Raw genomic sequence first — 23,508 nt, 5'->3', positions numbered from 1 at the left:
ACTGTTGTCGCCTTTAAAAATATATAAATTAATAATGGGTTAAAATGTCGCTTCAGGAGCTGCATGTGTTTCAACTCTGTGACACACACCTTGCATATGTTCTAATATTGTCAAGGTATCGTGTAGCACCGTATTGTTGCTTCACAGCCCCAGGGTCCCAGCTTCCCGCTTCAGTCACTGTCTGTGTGAAGTTCGTACGTTCTCCTGTGTCTGCGTGGGTTTCCTCCGGGTGCTCCGATTTCATCCCACAGTCCAAAGATGTGCAGGTTCGGTGGATTGGCCATGCTAAATTGCATTTAGTGTCCAAAAAGTGGGGTTACGGGGATAGGGGGGAGGCCTGGGCTGAAGTAGGGGGCTCTTTCCCCAGACTGCTGCAGACTCGATGGGCCAAATGGCCTCCTTCTGCATTGTAGAGATTCTATGATACACCATTCCGATCATTCCGCAGTGCAGCACTTCCAGTTCCTATTTTTGGGAAATCTTTTTTTTTGCAGAAAAGCAATACAGGAAAAATTCAAAAGGGTTGCTGGCTAAGACCTAACATGAGTTACTCATTAGAAACCATTGATTAGAAGCAGTCAGATTTGAAAATGTAAATTAGTTACAGCAAACCTGCTATTTTGCATTCTGAATGTCATTCTCTGTGACAGGCCAAGGCATCATTCATTTCTCCTTCTGGAACATTTGCTGGAGCTCCAATTGGGGGCAAAAAAATCATTGCAAGGGTTTTAAAAAAACACTTTTTGATTTGTAAGTAATAATAATGACCACCTTTGTTTTAATGCAAAATTTGCCATTTGTTGAACAAGGGTACCTGGGCAGATAAATCTGTTTCCTGTGCAAAAGGACAGCCACAGAGAGTAGCTTTTCAAGCAAATCAGGTTTGAATCTGGGCACCTGAGGTACACACATTATCTGAACAGGTTAATTACGCAATTACTTCTGGATGCGATCTGCCGGCTGCATTCCAGGTGTGGCGTAGATAGATGCTGGGAGAGCCTTTTGTGTGATCTAACCAGATTTGCGAGGTGCAATGATCTGTGTCGCATGCAGTGTTGCAAGGCCCACTTAACTGTCGTGCTTCCGGTTCTAACCGGCTCCCAGCATCTAATGACTCCTCAGGGAGTCCCATGCTGGGCGCCGGCGAGTATTAGTCCGCATTTGCGTGGACCAGGTGGAACAGCAGCAGGGGGTCTCATAAGCCATTGGAGGCTCCTGGATGATCAGGGACAGGGCAGGGTGGTAGGCTGGCTCTCCCCTGGGCACCTTGACACTGCCAGGTGGGCACCTTGGCACAATTACCCTGGCACTGCTAACATACCCAGGTGGCACTGTCAAGGGTCAGTGCCATGCCCATGAAAGGAGCGATGAGGGGGCTATAACGGGGGGGGGGGGGGGGGGGGGCGGGGGGGTGTGTGTTAAGGATGGGTATGAAGGGGCCTCAGGAAGGTTGGGGGGTTGAAGAGTGGGGTCCTGGAAGGGGGGGGGGGCGAAAGGAGGCATGGGAAAGCCTGATTAGGGTGGGCCCTCAACGACCCCATCGTGGGGTGTCTTCACTTGGGGAAGGGGATGTGGAGTAATGCCCACGTGTGTGGGGGTGACATTGCCTGTGGATGGGGTGTGTGGGGGTGACAATGCCCATGGGTGGGCGCTGTGAGGGACCACCAAGCTCATTTGGCGATCAGGGTACCTTTTCAAAATGGTGGCCTGATCTCTGAGGCGCCGGTCTAGCCAGAGAGTTCAGATCCCCAGTGATGAAAATAATTCGAGGTGTGGCCCAGCCTCAAAAAAAGGACTAAATAGCTGCAGTGAACTGGCCGACAGAGCCGGCGGGGTGGGGGGGGTAGCAGCCCTGAACTGGCCGACAGAGCCGCCGGTGTGGTTGGGGGGGGGGGGGGTAGATAGCAGCAGTGAACTGGCCGACAGAGCCGGCGGGGCGGGGGGGGTGAAGGGATATAGTGTGTAGTTACCAATAGCACACCACATTTTCTTAAGCCACAACCATTTTTATTATAATAATAACCTATATTGTCACAAGTAGGCTTACATTAACACTGCAATGAAGTTACTGTGAAAAGCCCTCAGCACAAGTCATTATCTTGAAATTGTCCATTTCAATGTGGTCACTGGGCTGTGGACACAATATTACTCCATATTATCCTTCCTTTTCTACTCTAGGTATTTCTGTTTTTATTTTTTAGTTCAAATATATTAGTTGTCAGCTTAGGCTGCCGTCATCATACTTTGTTCATTCCTGAATTACATCAGTATTATATTACCTCATGACTTTAAAATACTTTGATCAGGCGCAGTCCCCTGTTGGGGGCATTATATATATCTTCGGGTGGGGTTTCCCAGCGACGAGCGGTACAGTAAACTGGAAATCCCGTTGGGCGGGCCACCACCGCCACCGGAAAACACGCGATGGGGTGGTCGGTAAATCCCACCCTCTCCCCAAGGAGTTTAGACACATGCAATTCTTGGTACAGCATTCTCAAAAAAGCACCTTTTGTCAGAGATTGTGGATACTGAAATCTGAAAACAAAACAACTGCTGAGGATGGAAAAAGCAGATTAATTAATTACTGCGGATGCTGAAACCTGAAAACAAAAGAAAAAATGCTTGACAATCTCAGCAGGCCTGACAGCATCTGTAGGGAGATAAAAGAGCTAACGTTTCGAATCCAGATGACCCTTTGTCAAAGCTAACAAAGTTCTTTCCCTACAGATGCTGCCAGACCTGCTGAGATTTTCCAGCATTTTCTCAGATGAATTAATGCCTTTGGTGTGAGCCTTCTGAAGGGGCCACATCTGAAAAGTTAACTTATCTGCATGTCCTCTCTCCACAGATGCTAAAAGTGAGATTTTGTTGTTGCCATTCTGAGTAAATTGCTATATGTTTAGAGCTTTCTGTTTTCCTGTTGACATTTATTCAATGAATCGTAAACACTTCACACAACATAACTCAAGTGGAAAAGTTTAATATCAGTTTTCAATCTATTAATGAGCTAGATGGCTTGGCATTTGAAGTTTTGAGTTTGATTTTATTTGATTAGGTCTTAATATGTTAGTATAATAGGGCGGCACATAGGGCGGCACAATGACACTGCTGCCTTACGACGCTGAGGACCTGGGTTTCAGAATTTACAGTGCAGAAGGAGGCCATTCAGCCCATCGAGTCTGCACTGGCACTTGGAAAGCTCACCCCACGCCTCCACCCTAGCCCCTTTATCCCAGTAACCCCACCTATCCTTTTTGGACACTTAAGGGCAATTTTTAGCATGGCCAATCCACCTAACCTGCACATCTCTGGACTGTGGGAGGAAACTGGAGCACCCGGAGGAAACCCACGCAGACACGGGGAGAACGTGCAGACTCCACACAGACCGTGACCCAAGCCGGGAATCAAACCTGGAACCCTGGAGCTGTGAGGCAACTGTGCTAACCATTATGCTACCGTGCTGCCCATCCCTGCCCTGGACCATTGTCCGTGTGAAGTTTGCACATTCTCCCCGTGTCTGCGTGGGTTTCATCCCACAACCCAAAGATGTGTAGGGTGATTGGCCACATTAAGTTGCCCTTTAATTGGAAAAATTAAAAAAAAACGGAAAAAGAATTGTTGGTGTAACAGTGATGTAAAGAGGGTTCATTCGGAGATGGATCTAAAATTGAAAGGAATGCAGACGGACAAATGTTTATACCGAGTGTTATTTGCTGAGGTAGACAAATAACCGCACCCCTACCATATATTCTACTGGCAGCTCAAAAATGTGTTGTTTCTGAATAAACAAAAATAAACTTGCGTTTATTGGTACTTGGAATAAACTTGGTAACCGGAATCTGTGCTTTGAAGGGCCACTGGTTAATGTCACTCAATATCTCATACCACTGAACACTGTGTGGTGCAGATTAGACCCACTGTCATGCGAAAATTGCATAGAAGTCCCCTTCGCCAGTGCAGGATTTGTATTTTATAAGTGGGCCTCTGTCTGAAGTTGGTGGGCAGCTGTGCTGAAATAAAAGCAACATACTGGAAAATTGGGCGTGCTCTGCAGAGAATGGAAGGTAGAATTAATGGTTTTGGTAAGAGGTCATTACTCCAAACCACGAAAAGGCTGGATGGGAATCACATCAAAGAGCAGAACTTCAAGGTGAAAGCAGAAGGTTATTTGCCCTGTTCTGTGTTCTATGAAATGTGAAACCCCCTGCTTTCCTCTCAACATCATTGCTGCCTAACCTGCTGAGAGCTCCCAGCATTTGTTTTTATTTGATTTCCAGCATTTGCAGTATTTTGCGTAATTCCCGGCCTCCTGCAGCCAGCAAGCAAACAGCTCGTAAAATCAGACTGCTCAGGTTTTTGGAGCCTTGTTTCTACCTGAAAGCAGAAATTAAAATCTTGCCTTCATGTAACTATTATCCAGTACCATTTACTGTGTAAATGAGCTCTCATGTTTTCTTACATTGATTAAAGGCACAGCATAAATAATTTGCTCCAAACCTATGTCTAACTTTCCCCAGTTCTGATGGAATGTCACAGACATGAAACATTGGGTCAGATTTTCTGTTTGAAGTTGGGTCCTTGACATTTGGATCAGATGCAGATCCAGATCCCACACGGATTTCAGGAGAAATACCTGGGTTTTGCAGGATTGAACAGTTAGTGGCTTGTTAAGGTTGTAGTTTGGGTTCTCAAACTTGGAGAGATAATAGGAGTCCCAAGCCTCCGTCTTGACACACCCTCGTAGATCTTTTAAAATATTTGAAATTCAAAATGGTCATCGGTGCCAGACCACCATTGTAGAGGGGGAGCTTTCATGATAACATCTGGAAGCCCTAGCGTTAATACGCTACCAACTACTCGTGGGCGGTCAGTTATTCCATGCCCAATCTGTATTCTGGAAAATGGCTGGGAATCGGGACCATGGTGGGAACCAGCTAGGCGGCATGTGTTGGGAAATTCCGTGTCTGCTCACCTCCATCCCAGTTGCATATTGCCACTAAAACCCTGCCACTAACTGCATTTTACTCTCCACGGTTTCTATGTGACCCGTTGATTACTACCTATATTTTCAGTTTTTATTTCTGATTTCTAGCATCCACAGTTTTTTGGTTTTGTATTCGTGTTTAATTCACTCCCATTTCCTTTCCTGGAATGCTCACCTTCAAGTTCTGTTTTTCTTTCTGATGGACTTGTATTTGTTTTCTTTGCTTTGTTCACTTTTGTTCATTTACATCTCCCTTCTTCAGCTTGACCAGATATCTCCAGTCTTTTTTTAAATCAATCTCCACCCTTACATTTGCTCTGTTACACTTCTAACTTTTCTCAGTTATGACAGATGAACATACAAGCAAGTTACAGGAGTCGGCCATTCAGCCTCTCGAGCCTTTTCTGCCATTTATTAGGATAATGGCTGATTTAATAGTAACCTATCACCCCCTTGCTTACCAAGAATCTGTCCACCTCTGCTTTGAAAATATTCAGACTCTGCTTCCACTGCCTTTTCAGGAAGAGAGTTCCAAAAACTCTCGACCTTCTGAGAGAAAGAATCTCCTCCACCTCAGTTTTACATGGGCGGCCCCATTTTTAAACAGTGACCACTAGTTCTGGATTCTCCCACAAGAGGAAACATCCTCGGGCAGCACGGTAGCACAAGTGATTAGCACTATGGCTTCACAAGCGCCAGGGTTCCAGGTTCGATTCCCTGCTGTGTCACTGTGCGGAGTCTGCACGTTCTCCCCGTGTCTGCGTGGGTTTCCTCCAGGTGCTCCGGTTTCCTCCCACAGTCCAAAGCCGTGCAGGTTAGGTGGATTGGCCATGATAAATTACCCTTAGTCACCAAAAAAAAGTTAGGAGGGGTTATTGGCTTACCGGGATAGGTGGAAGTGACTGCTTAAATTGGTCGGTGCAGACTCGATGGGCCGAATGGCCTCCTGCACTGTATGTTCTATGTTATCCTCTCCATATCCATCCTGTCAAATTCCCTGTCAAAATCTTAAAGGTTTCAATCATAGAACATCGAACAGTACAACAAAATGCAGGTCCTTCAGCCCGTGATGTTGGCCGACCACCTATCCTAATCTAAGGTCAACTTAACCAACACCCCTTCAATTTGCTGCTGTCTATGTGCCTGTCCAAGAGTCGCTTAAATGTCCCTAATTACTCTGACTCCACCACCTCCATTGGCAGTGCATTCCACACACCCACCACTCTGTGTAAAGAACCTACCTCTGACATCTCCCTTATACCTTCCTCAAATCACCTTAAAATTATGTCCCCTTGTGACAGCCATTTCCACCCTGGGGAAAATCTCTGGCTATCCACTCTATCCATGCCTCTCATCACCTTGTACACATCTATCAAGTTACCTCTCTTCCTTCTTCGCCCCAGTGAGAAAAGCCCTAGCTCCCTCAACCTTTTTCCATAAGACGTGCCCTCCAGTCCAGGCAGCATCCCGGTAAATCTCCTCTGCACCCTCTCCAAAGCATCCACATCCTGCCTATAATGAGGCAACCAGAACTAGACACAATATCCCAAGTGTGGTCTAATCAGGGTTTTATAAAGGTGCAGCAAAACCTCACACCTCTTAAACTCAATCCCTCTACCTGGGTGGCAACTTTGAGGGATCTATGTACGTGGACCCCAAGACCCCTCTGTTCCTCCACACTTCCAAGAATCCTGACTTTTACCCTGTATTCAGCATTCAAATTCGACCTTCCAAAATGAATCACTTTACATTTATTTAGGTTGAGCTCCATCTGCCATTTCCCAGCCCAGCTCCGCATTCTGTCAATCAAGTAGCTTATTATTCTTCTAAACTCCAGTGGATACAATCCTCCTAGCCTTTCCTCATAAGACAAAAGAACCTGTCCATTCCAGGTACTAATCTAGTAAACCTTCTCTAAACTGTTTCCAGTGCATTTACATCCTTAAATAAATTGACCAGTACTGTACAGTGCACCAGCTGTGGTTTCACGAGTGCAGTAAAGTGCATGATCAAAAGTTTTTTTTAATATAAACATTTTATTGAGGTATTTGTGGTTTTATAACAGTAACAGAAGAAACAGTGTACATACAAATAGAAACATAGTGGAAACACCATCTTTCTCTCTCACTGGTCCCACGTTTACTAGCCTCCTACTCTACACTAAATTACCCCCCCCCCCCCTTTCCCGAAAGAAGTTGACAAACGACTGCCACCTCCGGACGAACCCTAACATTGACCCTCTCAGGGCAAACATGATTTTCTACAAACCGAGAAAGCTAGCCATGTCAGATAGCCAGGTCTCTGACTTTGGGGGCTTTGAGTCCCTCCAAGCTAATAGTATCCGTCTCCGGGCTACCAGGGAGGCAAAGGCCAGAACGTCTGCCTCTTTCTCCTCCTGGATTCCCGGGTCTTCCGACAACCCGAAAATCGCCACCTCTGGACTTGGCACCACCCTTGTTTTCAATACATTGGACATGACATCGGCAAACCCCTGCCAGAATCCCCTAAGCTTCAGGCATGCCCAGAACATATGGACATGGTTCGCTGGTCCTCCCGCACACCTTGTGCACCTGTCTTCCACCCCCAAGAACCTGCTCATCCTAGCCACTGTCACGTGGGCCTGGCGCACGACCTTAAACTGTATCAGGTTGAGCCTGGGACATGTTGTGGACGCGTTGACTCTGCTCAACGCATCCTCCCAGAGACCACCCTCTATCTCTCCACCCAACCCCTCTTCCCATTTGTGTTTCAGCTCCTCGGTCTGTGTTTCTCCTGACCCCATAAGCTCCTTTATAAATGCCCGAAACCCTCCCTTCTCCCACCCACACTCTGGAAACTACGCTGTCCTGTATCCCCCTTGGTGGTAGGAGCGGGAAGGTTGAGATCTGCCTGCATAAGAAGCCTGCAGGTACCTAAATTAATTTCCTCCCATCAGTTCAAATTTCACCTCCAGTTCCCTCAAGCTAGGAAATCTCCCCTCTATAAACACATCGCCCATCGTCTCGATCCCTGCTCTCTGCCCTGCCACCTCCGGAACCCTCCATCTAACCTCCTTGGGGCAAACCGGTGATTATTGAAAATTGGGGACCAGACCGATGCTCCCTCTGTTCCCACATGTTTCCTCCATTGCCCCCAGACTCTCAGGGCCACGGCCACCACGGGGCTGGTGCAGCAGCGTGCCAGCAGGAACGGCAGAGCCACCGTTACCCACGGCCCCAAACGTATGCCCTTGCAAGATGCAGCCTCTACTCTCCTCCCCCCCACCACCACCATTCACTTCCTAAACGTGGCTAGATTCGCCACCCAGTAATAATTACTAAAGTTCGGGAGTGCCAGCCGGCTCCCCCTGGCTGCACTCTAACATCCCCTTTTTAACTCGCGGGGTCTTACCCGCCCAAACAAAACCCGAGATCACCTTGTTGACCCGTTTAAAAAAGGACCGAGGGATAAAGATGGGGAGACACTGAAACACAAACAGGAACCTCGGGGAACCGTCATTTTCACTGTCTGCACCCTCTCAGCCAGTGACAACAGGCGTATGTCCCACCTCTGAAAATCCTCCTTCATTTGGTCTACTAGTTGGGCCAGATTAAGCTTGTGCAGCCATTCCCATTCCCGCGCCACCTGGACGCCGAGGTACTGAAAGCTTTCCCCTACCACTCTAAACGGCAGCTCCCCCAATCGCCTCTCCTGCCCCCTTGCCTGGATCGCGAACATCTCGCTTTTCCCCACGTTCAATTTATAACCCGAAAACCGGCCAGAACCCCCATAATTTCTTCCATCCCTTCCAATGGGTCTGACACATATAGGAGCAGATCGTCTGCGTGTAGCGAGACTCTGTGTTCCTCCCCTCCCCGGACCAGTCCCTTCCAGCCCTTTGAGGCTCTCGACGCAATTGCCAGCAGTTCTATGGCCAGTGTGAACAACAGCGGGGAGAGGGGGCATCCCTGCCTCGTCCCCCGGTGCAGCCTAAAATACCCCGATGTCAGCCTGTTTGTCCGAACACTCGCCACGGGAACCTGATACAGCCGCCTGACCCAGTCAATGAAGCCCTGTCCAAATCCAAACCACACCAATACCTCCCACAGATAATCCCATTCCACCCGGTCAAATGCCTTCTCTGCGTCCATTGCGACCACTACCTCTATGTCCCTACCCTCTGGGGGCACTGTGATAACATTCAACAGCTTTCTTACGTTGACCGCAACCTGCCTTCCCTTAACAAATCCCGTCTGGTCCTCCCCAATCGTGTCCGGGACGCAGTCCTCAATCCTTGAGGACAAGATCTAAGCCAACAATTTGCCGTCTACATTTAGTAGGGAGATCGTTCTGTAGGACCCGCATAACTCCGGGTCCTTATCCCGCTTCAGGATCAATGAACTAAAGGCCTGTGACATCGTCGGGGGAAGCCCCCCTCGTTCCCTTGCCTCATTAAATGTCCAGATCAGCAGTGGCCCCAGCATCCCAGAGAACCTTTTATAAAACTACACGGGGTACCCATCCTGTCCCGGGCTTTACCCGACTGCAAGGCCTTCAGCTCATCTGCTATCTCTTCCAACCCGATCGGGGCCTCCAGCCCTTCTCCCAAGTCTTCATCCACCTTCGGGAACTTCAGCTCCCCTAAGAATTGCCTCATCCCCTCCGGTCGAGCTGGGGGTTCCGACGCATACAGCCTGCTGTAGAATTCCTCGAACGCCTTATTAACCCTTGCTGAATCTCCGACCCGGTTCCCATCTCTGACCCTTACTTTCCCAATCTCCCTGGCTGCCTCTCGCTTTCTAAGCTGCTGCGCAAGCATTCTACTGGCCTTCTCCCCATATTCCTAGATCACCTCCCTCTCCTTCCTCAGCTGCTCTACCGCCTTCTCTGTAGTTAACAAGCCAAACTCTGCCTTTAGCCTCCGACGTTCCCTTAGAAGCCCTGCCTCTGGGGTCTCCGCATAACTCCTGTCGACCTGTAGTATTTCCTTTATCAGTCGGTCCATCTCTGCTCTGTCTGCCTTCTCCCTGTGGGCCTGTATTGAGATCAGCTCCCCTCTAACCACCGCCTTCAGCGCCTCCCAGACCATTGTAGCTGAGACTTCCCCTGTGTCATTAACTTCCAGATAGTTCTGGATACATTTCCTCACCCACCCACACAACACCTCATCCGCTAAAAGTCGCGCGTCCAGCCGCCAGTGCGGGCGCGGCTACTCTCCTTGCTCACCTGTAGCTCAACCCAGTGCGGGACATGATCCGAGATTGTGATTGCTGAATGCTCAGTGACCACAACCCACGTCAGTAAAGCCCTGTTTAGGATAAAATGTCAATCCGGGAGTACACTTTATGCACGTGGATGTAGAAGGAAAACTCCTTCACTCTCGGCCGCCCAAATCTCCATGGGTCCCCCCCCCCTTCCTCCCATCTGCTCCATAAACACCTTTAGCTCCATTGCTGGCACCCTGTCTGTCCGTGAGCTAGATCAGACTCGCCCTGGGTTAATGATTGTGTTGATGTCCCCCCCCGCCCCCCATAACCAGCTTATGCAAATCCAGGTCCGGGATCTTCCCAACATCCTCCTAATGAACTCCACATCATACCAATTTGGCGCTTACGCATTCATGAGTGCCAGCGGCAGCCCCTCCAGCTTTCCACTGACCATTATGTACCGACCCCCCATGCCTGCAACTATTCTTCCTGCTTCAAATGACACTCGCTTATTAATCAGGATCGCGACCCTTCGAGTCCAGCCCCGAGTGAAAAACCTGTCCGACCCATCCCTTCCTTAATCTAATCTGATCAGTTACTCTAAGGTGCGTCCCCTGCAACGTTGCCATGTCCACCTTCAGTTCCCTCAAATGCACGAACACGCGTGCCCTCTTAACCGGCCCATTTAGCCCTCTTGGGTTCCATGTGATCAGCCTGGTTGGCGGGCTTCTCGCCCCCTCCCCCTCTGCCGATCAACCATCCCCTTTCTTGGGCCAGTCTCCAGCCCGCGCCCCACGCATCCGCAGGCCTGCCCCAGGCAGCCTCTGTCCCCGACCTCCCTATTGTCCCACAGCAAAAGTCCCTCCCCTGTCAGCAGATCATCCCCCCCCCAGTAACAGCTCTATACACACAGCCCCCTCCAACAAGTCATAACCCCTGCTCACCCCCCACTGCGCTTCTGTGAGCTAGTCCACCCAGCCAGCTTGGTGGCCCCTGCCCATGGTGCCAGACATTTTCCCACCTATTGTGCCCCCTCCCCCCGCTCGGACACACACATGCAAACGTAAACAATCCCAACCCAATTGCCTGAAAGGAACACGCAAAGAATATCAAAAAGAAGATCTAACATCTAACATTCACACCTCCATCCCCCATTAGTGCAAATGCAAATTTTAACTCGAGCAGCTCGTCCGCAGACCCCAGCTCAATACAAAAGGCATTACAAGTGACATCCAAAGACAAAAGCTTTTCTTTTAAAAAAAAAAAAAATAACTGAAGGGAAGAGAACAAAAAAAACACATGAGTACTGCAGTAAAGTTTAGTCCAAACACTTCAGTCCGATACCAGCTCTTCTCATGTAGTCCATTGCTTCATCGGGCGACTCGAAGTAGAAATGTTGCTCTTCGTGCGTAACCCAAAGATGGGCCGGGTACAGTATTCAAACTTTATCTTCTTCTTAAAAAGGGTTGATTTTATTTGGTTGTACCCTGCTCTTCTCCTGGCCATGTCCACGCTCAGATCCTGATATGTAAGCAGGACAGTATTCTCCTATTTGCAGCTCCGTGTCTGCCTGGCCCACCATAGAATGCACTCGTCCAGGTACCTGTGGAATCTCTCCACAAGTGCTCTCGGGGGGGTCACTCACGCGCAGCTTCCTCGCTAGTGCTCTGTGAGCCCTGTCCATCTCCAAGGGTCGGGAGAAGGTCCCCGCCCCCAGTAGCTTCTCAAACATAGCCGCTATGTATGCTCCTGCATCCGTTCCTTTGGATCCCTCTGGGAGACCCACGATTCTCAGGTTCTGCTAGTGGGTCCTGTTCTCTAGATCCTCCACCTTCTCCTGGAGCCTTTTCTGTTGGTTTCCCAACATTGCCACATCCAACTCCACTGCAGCTTGGTGCTCCCCCTGCTCAGTCAATGCCTTCTCCACTTTCTGGATCGCACAATCTTGAGCATCCAGTCTGAGTTCCAGTCGTGCAATCGACTCCTTAATCGGGTACAAGCATTTCTATTTCTGTTTGGCGAAGCCCTCCTGTATAAACTGCATCAACTGCTCCGGCGACCGCTGGGTCGTCAAGCCAGAACTCGTGTCCTCTGCCATGCTTTAGAACATAGAACATAGAACAGTACAGCACAGAACAGGCCCTTCGGCCCTCGATGTTGTGCCGAGCAATGATCATCCTACTCAAACCCACGTATCCACCCTATACCCGTAACCCAACAACCCCCCCCAACCTTACTTTTTAGGTTACTACGGGCAATTTAGCATGGCCAATTCACCTAACCCGCACATCTTTGGACTGTGGGAGGAAACCGGAGCACCCGGAGGAAACCCACGCACCTTTCTCCCGCTCCAGCCCAAGCCTTCTCCGTTTGCCTATTTCTTCCTTTCCGAGCACTCCTGGTCTGCTTCTCCATGCTGTAGGATTCCTCTTCACAATTGCGTCCAACATCAATTTTCCACTTCAGATCCGACAAAAAATCGGGGAATAAGGCCCAAAGTTCTGACACGAGCGGGAGCCACCAAATGTATGACCTGCACCAAATGGGTGACAGCCGCCACTGGAAGTCACCTGATCAAAAATTAAGATACTGTTCCACGAACTTACCAGAGAATCCCTATAGTGCAGAAGGAGGCCATTTTTCCCATCGAGTCAGCACCGGCCCTCTGAAAGAGTATTCCACCCAAGCCCACTTCCCTGCCGTATTCCTATAACCCTTTCACCTATCCTACCAAATCCTGGACACTAAGGGGCAATTTAGCATGACCGAGGGAGGAAACCGGAGCACCCGGAGGAAACCAACGCAGACACTGGGAGAAGGTGCAAACTTCACACAGTCACCCGAGGCCAGAATTGAACCCGGGAGCCTGGCACTGAGGCAGCAGTGCTAACCACTGATCCACCGTGCTGCCCACAAATGTTGAACTTCATTGGAATAGTATAGGAGGCTGAAGTCCGAGTGGGAGTGGAGTGGCGAATTAAAATGACTGGTTGTTGGAAGATTCGGGTAATGCTTGTGAACTTAGTGGAGGTGCTTTGCATTATAGTCACCCAATCTGTGATTTGACTCCCCAGCATTGTGAAAACTTCATTATATAGTACTACTTTCAATTTTGTGCAGAAGCTATTTGATCTGGAAAGATTGTTTGGGGCTTTGGACAGTGAGAAGATAAATGTAACAACCCACTTCGAGAGCAAGATATAACAGCAAGTGTTGTAACTGACATTCAGGACCTGCCAAAAATAGTATTTATAATGTTTGGAAACATCAAATGATATTTAGTATACTCGTATTTTTAAATGCAGCTCCTATGTTTTACAGTGCTTGTAAGCCCATTTTACATTTACCTTTTTTTTGTGCTCGTTTCTAAACTATAAAATGCCTGTGGTTGAGAAGCGAAATCTCAGGGGCAAGTGTTGATGTATTGTTGGAACATTGGGCCGGATTTCTGTGGAGCCATGGAGATTACGTAGACCTTGTGATGAATGTAGAAGTATCAGATTTATTGTATTTTAGGTATTTGATGCAGTAAGGGTTAAGCGTCTGGGTTATTATGTGACTGCTGCAGTAAAATAAATCCTAGTTTGAAAGGCAACTAGGTTTTGGAGCCAGAGGTGCAATTAAAGCATCATAAAAAGTTTTTGGTTTAATGAAATGTTGTTTGGATTAAGGGGATTCCCTGTGGAGTTAATTAGATTTCAGCATGCTTTAACTACTGGGAGGAGCCAAGATGTCAGGCATTTTGCAGGAGGTCAGCTTTAGAACATAAGAACTAGGAGCAGGAGTAGGCCATCTGGCCCCTCGAGCCTGCTCCGCCATTCAATGAGATCATGGCTGATCTTTTGTGGACTCAGCTCCACTTTCCGGCCCGAACACCATAACCCTTAATCCCTTTATTCTTCAAAAAACTATCTATCTCTACCTTAAAAACATGTAATGAAGGTGCCTCAACTGCTTCACTGGGCAAGGAATTCCATAGATTCACAACCCTTTGGGTGAAGAAGTTCCTCCTAAACTCAGTCCTAAATCTACTTCCCCTTATTTTGAGGCTATGTCCCCTAGTTCTGCTTTCACCCGCCAGTGGAAACAACCTGCCCGCATCTATCCTATCTATTCCATTCATAATTTTAAATGTTTCTATAAGATCCCACCTCATCCTTCTAAATTCCAACGAGTACAGTCCCAGTCTACTCAATCTCTCCTCATAATCCAACCCCTTAAGCTCTGGGATTAACCTAGTGAATCTCCTCTGCACACCCTCCAGTGCCAGTATGTCCTTTCTCAAGTAAGGAGGCCAAAACTGAACACAATACTCCTGGTGTGGCCTAACTAACACCGTATACAATTGCAGCATAACCTCCCTAGTCTTAAACTCCATCCCTCTAGCAATGAAGGACAATATTTCATTTGCCTTCTTAATCACCTGTTGCACCTGTAAACCAACTTTCTGTGATGCACACCCAGGTCTCTGCACAGCGGCATGCTTTAATATTTTATCGTTTAAATAATAATCCCATGTTCAGGTATCTGCGGGTAAAGGCGTTTGCTAGGCGGCAGGTGGAGGGGGGTAAGTGACAGGGTGCTTTCGGGGGTCTGGGTCGGGGATGGGAAGATATCCGATATGTACAAGGTAATGCAGGAGGTGGAGGAGGCGTCAGTAGAGGAGCTAAAGGCTAAGTGGGAGGGGGAACTGGGGGAACAGATCGAGGATGGGACATGGGCTGATGCCCTGGAGAGGGTTAACTCTTCCTCCTCATGTGCGCGGCTTAGCCTCATCCAATTCAAGGTGCTGCACCGGGCCCACATATCCGGGTCTAGGATGAGTAGGTTCTTTGGGGGCGAAGACAGGTGTGTCAGGTGTTCGGGGAGTCCAGCGAACCATGCCCATATGTTCTGGGCATGCCCGGCACTGGAGGAGTTCTGGAATGGGGTGGCGAGGACGGTGTCGAGGGTGGTAGGATCCAGGGTCAAGCCAGGCTGGGGACCCGCGATTTTTGGGGTTGCGGTGGAGCCGGGAGTGCAGGAGGCGAGAGAGGCCAGTGTTTTGGCCTTTGCGTCCCTAGTAGCCCGGCGGAGGATCTTGCAACAGTGGAAGGATGCGAGACCCCCAAGCGTGGGGGCCTGGATCAATGACATGGCGGGTTTTATTAAGCTGGAGAAGGTCAAATTCGCCCTGAGAGGATCGGTACAAGGGTTCTTTAGGCGGTGGCAACCTTTCCTCGACTTTCTGGCTCAGCGATAGGGTACTGGGTCAGCAGCAGCAGCAACCCGGGGGGAAAAAGCGGGGGGGGGGGGGGGGGGGGGCGTTGACTATGTTTATTTAATTTTAATTTATTTTTAAGTTCTCTTGTTTACTGGGTTTGGGGCGGGGGGGGGGGGGGGTGAGATACATGCGTTGATACGGTCTTGGGGGTGTTACAGTTACTATGGTGTTTTATTGTTGCTTTTCATTGTTTGTTATATTTTCTGTAAAAAATTTCAATAAAAATTATTTATAAAAAAATTAATAATCCAGTTTGCTGTTATTCCTACCAAAATGGATAACCTCACATTTGTCAACATGGTATTCCATCTGCCAGACCCTAGCCCATTCACTTAACCTATCCAAATCCCTGTGCAGACTTCCAGTATCCTCTGCACTTTTTGCTTTACCACTCATCTTAGTGTCATCTGCAAACTTGGACACATTGCCCTTGGTCCCCAACTCCAAATCATCTATGTAAATTGTGAACAATTGTGGGCCCAACACGGATCCCTGAGGGACACCACTAGCTACTGATTGCCAACCAGAGAAACACCCATTAGTCCCCACTCTTTGCTTTCTACTAATTAACCAATCCTCTATCCATGCTACTACTTTACCCTTAATGCCATGCATCTTTATCTTATGCAGCAACCTTTTGTGTGGCACCTTGTCAAAGGCTTTCTGGAAATCCAGATATACCACATCCATCGGCTCCCCGTTATCTACTGCACTGGTAATGTCCTCAAAAAACTCCACTAAATTAGTTAGGCATGACCTGCCCTTTATGAACCCATGCTGCATCTGCCCAATGGGACAATTTCTATCCAAATGCCTCGCTATTTCTTCCTTGATGATAGATTCCAGCATTTTCCCTACTACAGAAGTTAAGCTTACTGGCCTATAATTTCCTGCTCCCTGCCTACCTCCTTTTTTAAACAGTGGTGTTGCATGTTAGCTGGAGATCATAGAATTTACAGTGCAGGAGGAGGCCATTCGGCCCATTGAGTTTGCACCGGCCGCTTGAAAGAGCACCCTACTTATGCCCACACCTCCATTCTAACCCCGTAATCCAGTAACCCCACCTGACCTTTTTGGACACCCACGCAGACACGGGGAGAACGTGCAGACTCCGCACAGACAAATCACCCAAGCCAGGAATCGAACCTGGGACCCTGGAGCTGTGGAGCAACAATGCGACCTCCGCAGAAGTCCAGCATCTCAGTTCAGTTAAATGATACATCTGTAATTAGATTAGCAGTTTCTTTCCAAGCAGTTCTGAAACTGCAACTTTCTGATCTTGGAATTTTTCCCTGGACTAATCCCTGTGCTGCTGTGCATGTATGTTTGATATTCCAAATTCCATAATGTCTCAAAGGAACAGGAAAATCTGTGGGATTACTCTGTACTATTGGCAGTTCCTCTCCTTCCCTGAGGTTTCCGTCTACTGAAACAGTTTCATTATATTTTAAATTCTAAGAACTTTGAAACAGCTTGGAACTTTTTTCTAATCTTTCTGCAATCTGATTGGGAGGTGACTGCCTCCATACTTTTGTTCATAGCATGTAAAATTAAAGTGCTCATGATCGGGGTTGTGTGTTGAGATGGACAGAAAATTGGTTGGCAGGCAGAAACAAACTGTAGGAATAAATGGGTCTTTTTCCAAATGGCAGGCAGTGATTAATGGGATACTGCAGGGATCAGTGCACCAATCCCAGATATTGACAATGTATATTAATGATTTAGATGACGGAACTAAATATAATAGGCTGGATTTTCCGAGCCTCCGTGCCGAAATAGCGTTTGGCGTGGGGGCGGAGAATGGGCGTTCGCGCGGGAATCGTGGCCAGCGCCGCTGAAACGATTTTCCGGTCCCCGGAAAATCGCGTGTGATCTACTCGATGTCAGTAGGGGGCCATTGACAGAGGCCCTCCCGTGATTCACCGAGGTTAATTGGCCGAGTTCCTGATGCCGTGGTTCTAACCACATCGGCCGTTGGGAACCTCCGTCCTGGCGTGGGGCGGGGGGGCCTCGTGGATGGCCAGGCCAGCGATCGGGCGTCACCGATCTCGGGGGGGGGGGGGGGGGGACTACTTCTTCCATCACAGTTTGTGGTGCGAGTCTGCCATGTCGCATGGGGCATCCTCCATGCGCATACGCGCACTCCTGACGAAAGGTGCAGGGCCCTGCATCAAGAGCCAGAGCTGCAAGCCTTGGAGGTTGGAGAATCACTCTGAACTTTCTTCAAGAAAGTTCAGAGTGAAATGCCAGCATTTTGACGCTGGTATGGGGACATGGCCCCATTTTTGGAGAATCCAGCCCAGTATCTCCAAATTTGCAGATGACACAAAGTTGGGTGGAAGAATGAGGTGTGAGGAGGATGCAGAGATCCTTCAGTGTGATTTTTACAAGTTGAGTCAGTGGGCAAATGCATGGAAGATGCAGTAAAATGTGGATAAATGTGAGGTTATCCACTTCGATAGCGAAGCAGATTATTGTCTGAATGGCTGAACGGGTGGCATGGTGGCACAGTGGTCGCTCCAGGGTCCCAGGTTCAATTCCGGCCTCGTGTGACTGTGTGGAGTTTGCATTTTCTCCCCGTGTCTGCGTGGGTTTCCTCCGGTGCTCCGGTTTCCTCCCACAGTCCACAGATGTGCAGGTCAGGTGGATTGGCCAAGATAAATTGCCCTTAGTGTCCAAAAAGGTTAGGAGGGGTTATTGGGTTACGGCGCTAGGGTGTAAGTGAGGGCTTAAGTGGGTCGGTACAGACTCGAAGGGCCGAATGGCCTCCTTCTGCACTATATGTTCTATGTCCTCATACGCTAGTCACTGAGACATGCAAGTGGTAACGAAGGCAAATAGTATGTTGGCCATCATAGCGAGAGGATTCAAGTACAGGAGCAGGGATGTCTGACTGCAATTATACAGGGCCTTGGTGAGGCCACACCTGGAATAGTGTGTGTATTTTTGGTCTCCTTATCTGAGGAAGGGTGTTCTTGATCTGGAGGGAGAGCAATGAAGGTTGACCAGACTGATTTCTGGGGTGATGTGTGAGGAGATTTTGAGTCGGTTAGGGTAATATTCGCTGGAGTTCAGAAGAATGAAGGCGACCTCATAGAAACCTAGAAAATTCTTACTGGACTAGAGAGGGTAGATGCAGGAAGGAGTTCCTGCTGGTGGCTGTGTCCAGAACCAGGGGTCACAGTCCATTTAGGACTGAGAGTAGGAGAAATTTCTTCACCCAAAGAGTGGTGAGCCTGCACTATCACAGAAAGCAGTTGAGTATTTTTTCAAGAAGGAATTAGATATAGCTCATGGGACTAAAGAGACGAAAGAGACTAGAGAGGAGAAGGCTGAGAGGTGACTTAATAGAGACATATAAGATAGTCAGAGGGTTAGATAGGGTGGACAGTGAGAGTCTTTTTCCTCGGATGGTGATGACCAACACGAGGGGACATAACTTTAAATTGAGGGGTGGTAGATATAGGACAGATGTCAGAGGCAGTTTCTTTACTCAGAGAGTAGTAGGGGTGTGGAACGCCCTGCCTGCAACAGTAGTAGACTCGCCAACTTTAAGGGCATTTAAGTGATCACTGGATAGACATATGGATGAAAATGGAATAGTGTAGGTCAGATAGGCTTCAGATGGTTTCACAGGTCGGCGCAACATCGAGGGCCGAAGGGCCCTTACTGCGCTGTAATGTTCTATGTTCTAAAAGATATGGGGGAAAGTGGAACCGGGTATCTGAGTTGGATGAGCAGCCATGATCATATTGAACAGTGGAACAGACTCGAAGGGCCAAATTGGCCTACTCTTATATTTTATGTTTCTATAACTTATTTAGTGTTGCATACCATGGCTTGAAATTCCTTGCATGTATGACCCTAACATTTATATCAGAATAGTGCCTTCCAGTAGCCTCTACTATTGTCTCATGTCACGAAGTGCACATCATGGGTGCCCACTTGCATCCAAAGGCAATAAGAAGTTGCAGAATTCTCCTCCTCCTAGTGCTTTAATCGGAACTTTCAAGACTGAGATCAAATGGCTTTTGTTTGGAAGAATATTTAGGAGCCTGGAGCAAAGGATTTGAGGTGCATTGCATGCCAGGACAATCTGAGAGACTGAATGGCCTATTCTTGCTCCTGTGTTTCTCTAAGTACTAAGTAGAAATTTGGCCGCCTCTGCGGAAGGTCCAGACACAAAGCTGATTTTCCACCGCTGAGACCAATACACTTCTTGGCATGCCAGATACCAAGCAACTGACAAGCCACTGAGATACCTGGGGAATAGGAAACCCCAGGGAAACTAGTCTAGGCTTTGCCCTCTCTGACACCATAGACCTTGTAAAAGTTTGGTGAATGTTTTGCTATTACAAAATCCACTTAAGACAGTCTATTTTGCTCCAACCGATTTGTAAAACAAAATGTTTTTCCAATTAAGGAGCAATTTAGTGTGGCCAATTGACCTACCCTATACATACACATGGGGGTGAGACCCATGCAGATGCGGGGAGAATGTGCCAACTCCACATGGAAAGTGATCCGGGACTGGGATCAAACCCTGGTCCTTGGCGCCATGAGGCAGTAGCGCTAACCACTGCGCTACCGTGCCGCCCTGCTCAAAGCAATTTTGATCTTGCTGAGTAAATTAACCAAGCTACGATTTATGGACATGAAAGTGCAATTTCAATTCTCAAAGCATCATTACAGATGATGGAGAGGGCGGCACAATACTTTCAACACATTAAAAATTACATGAAATAAGTAATGTGAGATTAGGGGCGGAGTGGTTAGCACTGTTGCTTCATTGCACCAGGGTCCCAGGTTTTATTCCCAACTTGGGTCACTGTCTGTGCAGAGTCTGCACGTTGTCCCTGTGTCTGCATGCGTTTCCTCCGGGTGCTCCGGTTTCCTCCCACGAGTCCTGAAAGATGTGCTTGTTAGGTGAATTGGACATTCTGAATTCTCTCTTTGTGTACCTGAACAGGTGCCGGAATGTGGCAACGAGGGGATTTTCACAGTAACTTCATTGCAGTGTTCATGAAAGTCTGCTTGTGACAATAAAGATTATTATTATTACAGTTTCATTTAACAATGATGGCAAAAGAAGGTTAACTTAATTCCAGCATTGAATGTTGAATGTAATTATGTACTCGCCATGTTCACCCATTTGATTTGTTTACATGTTAATTTTGTTTCTCTTTTTATTGAACAGGTGTACACTTACAAACTAAATGCTTTAACCAGAGCAAAAGTGGTGGCCATGCATCCGAGTAGTATTGAGGGCGTTGAGGATATGGCAACTTTGACAGATTTGCACGAAGGGGCAATCATGCATAATATATGCATGCGATATAACCAGGACAATATCTACGTAAGTTCAAAACAGCTGAGTGATGATGAAATGCAATGATTGCTCTACAGCATTGATGATAAAAGTTCTTGATTAATTATGTCAAACATTTAACGATCGATATGGACATGTGTATGATGGGAATGAAATGAAGAAACTGGGCGGGGCAGGTTGTCTTGACCGCTCCTGGAAAACCATTCCACCTGAACAAGCTAGCTTGTTCCCAAATTGTTTGTCAAGTTAATACTTCAAAGAATTGTACTGGAATTTTACCACCTGGCAGGGTGGTAGAGATGGGTTACTTCACATCCTTTAAAAATGAGCACTTGGTACATCCTATCATTCAAGGCTATGGGCCAAGTGTTGCCAAATGTGTTTCGGGAGGCAGGTCATGTATATTTTGTGTGTCAGTGCTGACTCAATGGTCCAACAGGCCTCTTCTGCACTGTTATTGTGATTCTGTAAACCTCGAAGTCTCTCCCCATTTAGATAATAAGTTGCCTTTCCATTTTTCCAACCATAATGGATGACCTCACACTTGTCCACATTAAACTCAATCTGCCACATTTTGGCCCACTCCTCTAACTTATCTATATCGATTTATGAGGTTCTTATTTCCTCATTGCAACTTACTGTCCCAACTCGGGAAAGATGAGATGGAAGCAGGGAGGTTGTTTTCACTGGCGGGTGAAACTAGAACTCGGGGGCATAGCCTCAAAATAAGGGGAGGCAGATTTAGGACTGAGTTGAGGAGGGACTTCTTCGCCCAAAGGTCATGAATCTGTGTAATTCCCTGCCCAGTGAAGCAGTTGATGCTCCCTCGTTGAATGTTTTTAAGGCAAAGCTAGATAGATGTTTGAACAGTAAAGGAATTAAGGGTTATAGTGAGCGGGCGGGTAAGTGGAGCTGAGTCCACAAAAGATCAGCCATGATCTTATTGAATGGCGGAGCAGGCTCGCCCCGCGGGCCAGATGGTCTACTCCTGCTCCTAGTTCTTATGTTCTATTTTCGTGTCATCTGCAAATTTGACTATAGAACCTTGTATCCCTGTATCCAAGCCATTGATATAGATTTTAAATTGTTGGGCCCCAAGAACTGAACCCTGTGGCACCCCACTTGTTACTACCCCACTTGTGGGGCAGCAGGGTAGCATGGTGGTTAGCATAAATGCTTCACAGCTCCAGGGTCCCAGGTTCGATTCCCGGCTGGGTCACTGTCTGTGTGGAGTCTGCACGTCCTCCCCCTGTGTGCGTGGGTTTCCTCCGGGTGCTCCGGTTTCCTCCCACAGTCCAAAGATGTGCGGGTTAGGTGGATTGGCCATGCTAAATTGCCCGTAGTGTCCTAATAAAAGTAAGGTTAAGGGGGGGGTTGTTGGGTTACGGGTATAGGGTGGATACGTGGGTTGAGTAGGGTGATCATGGCTCGGCACAACATTGAGGGCCGAAGGGCCTGTTCTGTGCTGTACTGTTCTATGTTCTATGTTCTATGTTACATCTTGCCACAATTTTGGCTTCATGACCGATTTTCCCCCAATCGTCTTTTTGCTGTCGGCCGACGGAGAATACCATCCCAGGATAAGGATTTTTAAGTTGGTTATTGAGGGTTGACCAATGTCGATGTGCAATAACCAGGACTACAGACAAGTAAAACCAAGTGCACAGCATGATGCATGTCTTTTGAATAAACATAAGTTGATGGTGGACGGGGAGAGACCGAGGCCATGGAGTTAGTTGCATTTAGAGATTATGAAAGCAAACTCACTGGAGTGAAGCGGAATGAGGTTACCTCTTCTTGGGAGCCTTACTTCTTCTGTTTGTTTGCTGCCTGATCATGTATTCATGCTTCATATGGAAAGTTAAATGATTTTTCAGCAATGTTATAATTAAAGTATGAATAAACCATAAACATTTTACATGGTTTCATTGTTACTAACTTCACATACTTAATTACAATGTTGTCATATTTGTCCCCATAATTTGAAACAATGTGATCATTATCTTGTTACCCTTACTTTCAATCTGTTTCCTTGAACATTTATAACACTTTAGTACTTTTCCAATTAAATTAGAGTGAGTTGCATTCAAAGAACACCAGACTAGGGGCTGGTTTAGTTCACAAGGCTAAATCGCTGGCTTTTAAAGCAGACCAAGCGGGTCAGCAGCACGGTTCGATTCCCGTACCAGCCTCCCCGGACAGGCGCCGGAATGTGGCGACTAGGGGCTTTTCACAGTAACTTCATTGAAGCCTACTCGTGACAATAAGCGATTTTCATTTCATTTCATTTCAACTGCATTTTAACGCAGGAAATACGATATATCACAATGTGCTTTAAGTATCTGGTGTCAGCCCTGTTTTCACAATTTTTGATTTTGATCAGCTAAATGGCAGGCAGACATGGAAAGGTTCTGAGAAATCCATGCGGGTAGAGTTTCTGCTTGCCTGATATTCTGTGCAGAAGTTTCCTGTAGAATATGCACCCAAGTCCAGATACCTTGGGTGCATATTCGTAAGAGCCAAGGCTTGGGGATCTCGAGTGTTATGTGAGTGCTGTTGAAGTTTAACCAGCTTACTGCTGATTGTCAATCCAGGCTTACTCAACCTTGTAAAGCCATTGGTTTGCAGAATGTTCTGGAACTAAGCAGAGAAAATGTAAGTGGAAGGTTTGCCCTTCCAAGTATCATTAGTGGGTGAGATGGCTGGCCAGTAGTGCAGACCAGCTTGTCTCGAGCATTGGATTACC

At 47.6% G+C, this 23,508-nt stretch overlaps 1 protein-coding gene across 2 annotated transcripts in view; it reads left to right on the top strand.

Moving 5' to 3' along the window:
* The window catches only part of myo10 (myosin X), a 508,428-nt gene that overhangs the window by 177,053 nt on the left and 307,867 nt on the right, over positions 1 to 23,508 (top strand). For both annotated transcript variants that reach the window (XM_038797136.1, XM_038797137.1), the window contains one exon: positions 20,631 to 20,789. In XM_038797136.1, the coding sequence (XP_038653064.1) occupies positions 20,631 to 20,789 (159 nt within the window). The remainder of the gene's footprint in view (positions 1 to 20,630; positions 20,790 to 23,508) is intronic.

This window comes from Scyliorhinus canicula, chromosome 5 (assembly GCF_902713615.1).
Source record: "Scyliorhinus canicula chromosome 5, sScyCan1.1, whole genome shotgun sequence".
Classification (NCBI taxonomy): domain Eukaryota; kingdom Metazoa; phylum Chordata; class Chondrichthyes; order Carcharhiniformes; family Scyliorhinidae; genus Scyliorhinus; species Scyliorhinus canicula.
Note: the sequence above shows the minus strand (reverse complement) of the source record. Positions and strands in the feature narration are given on the sequence as shown.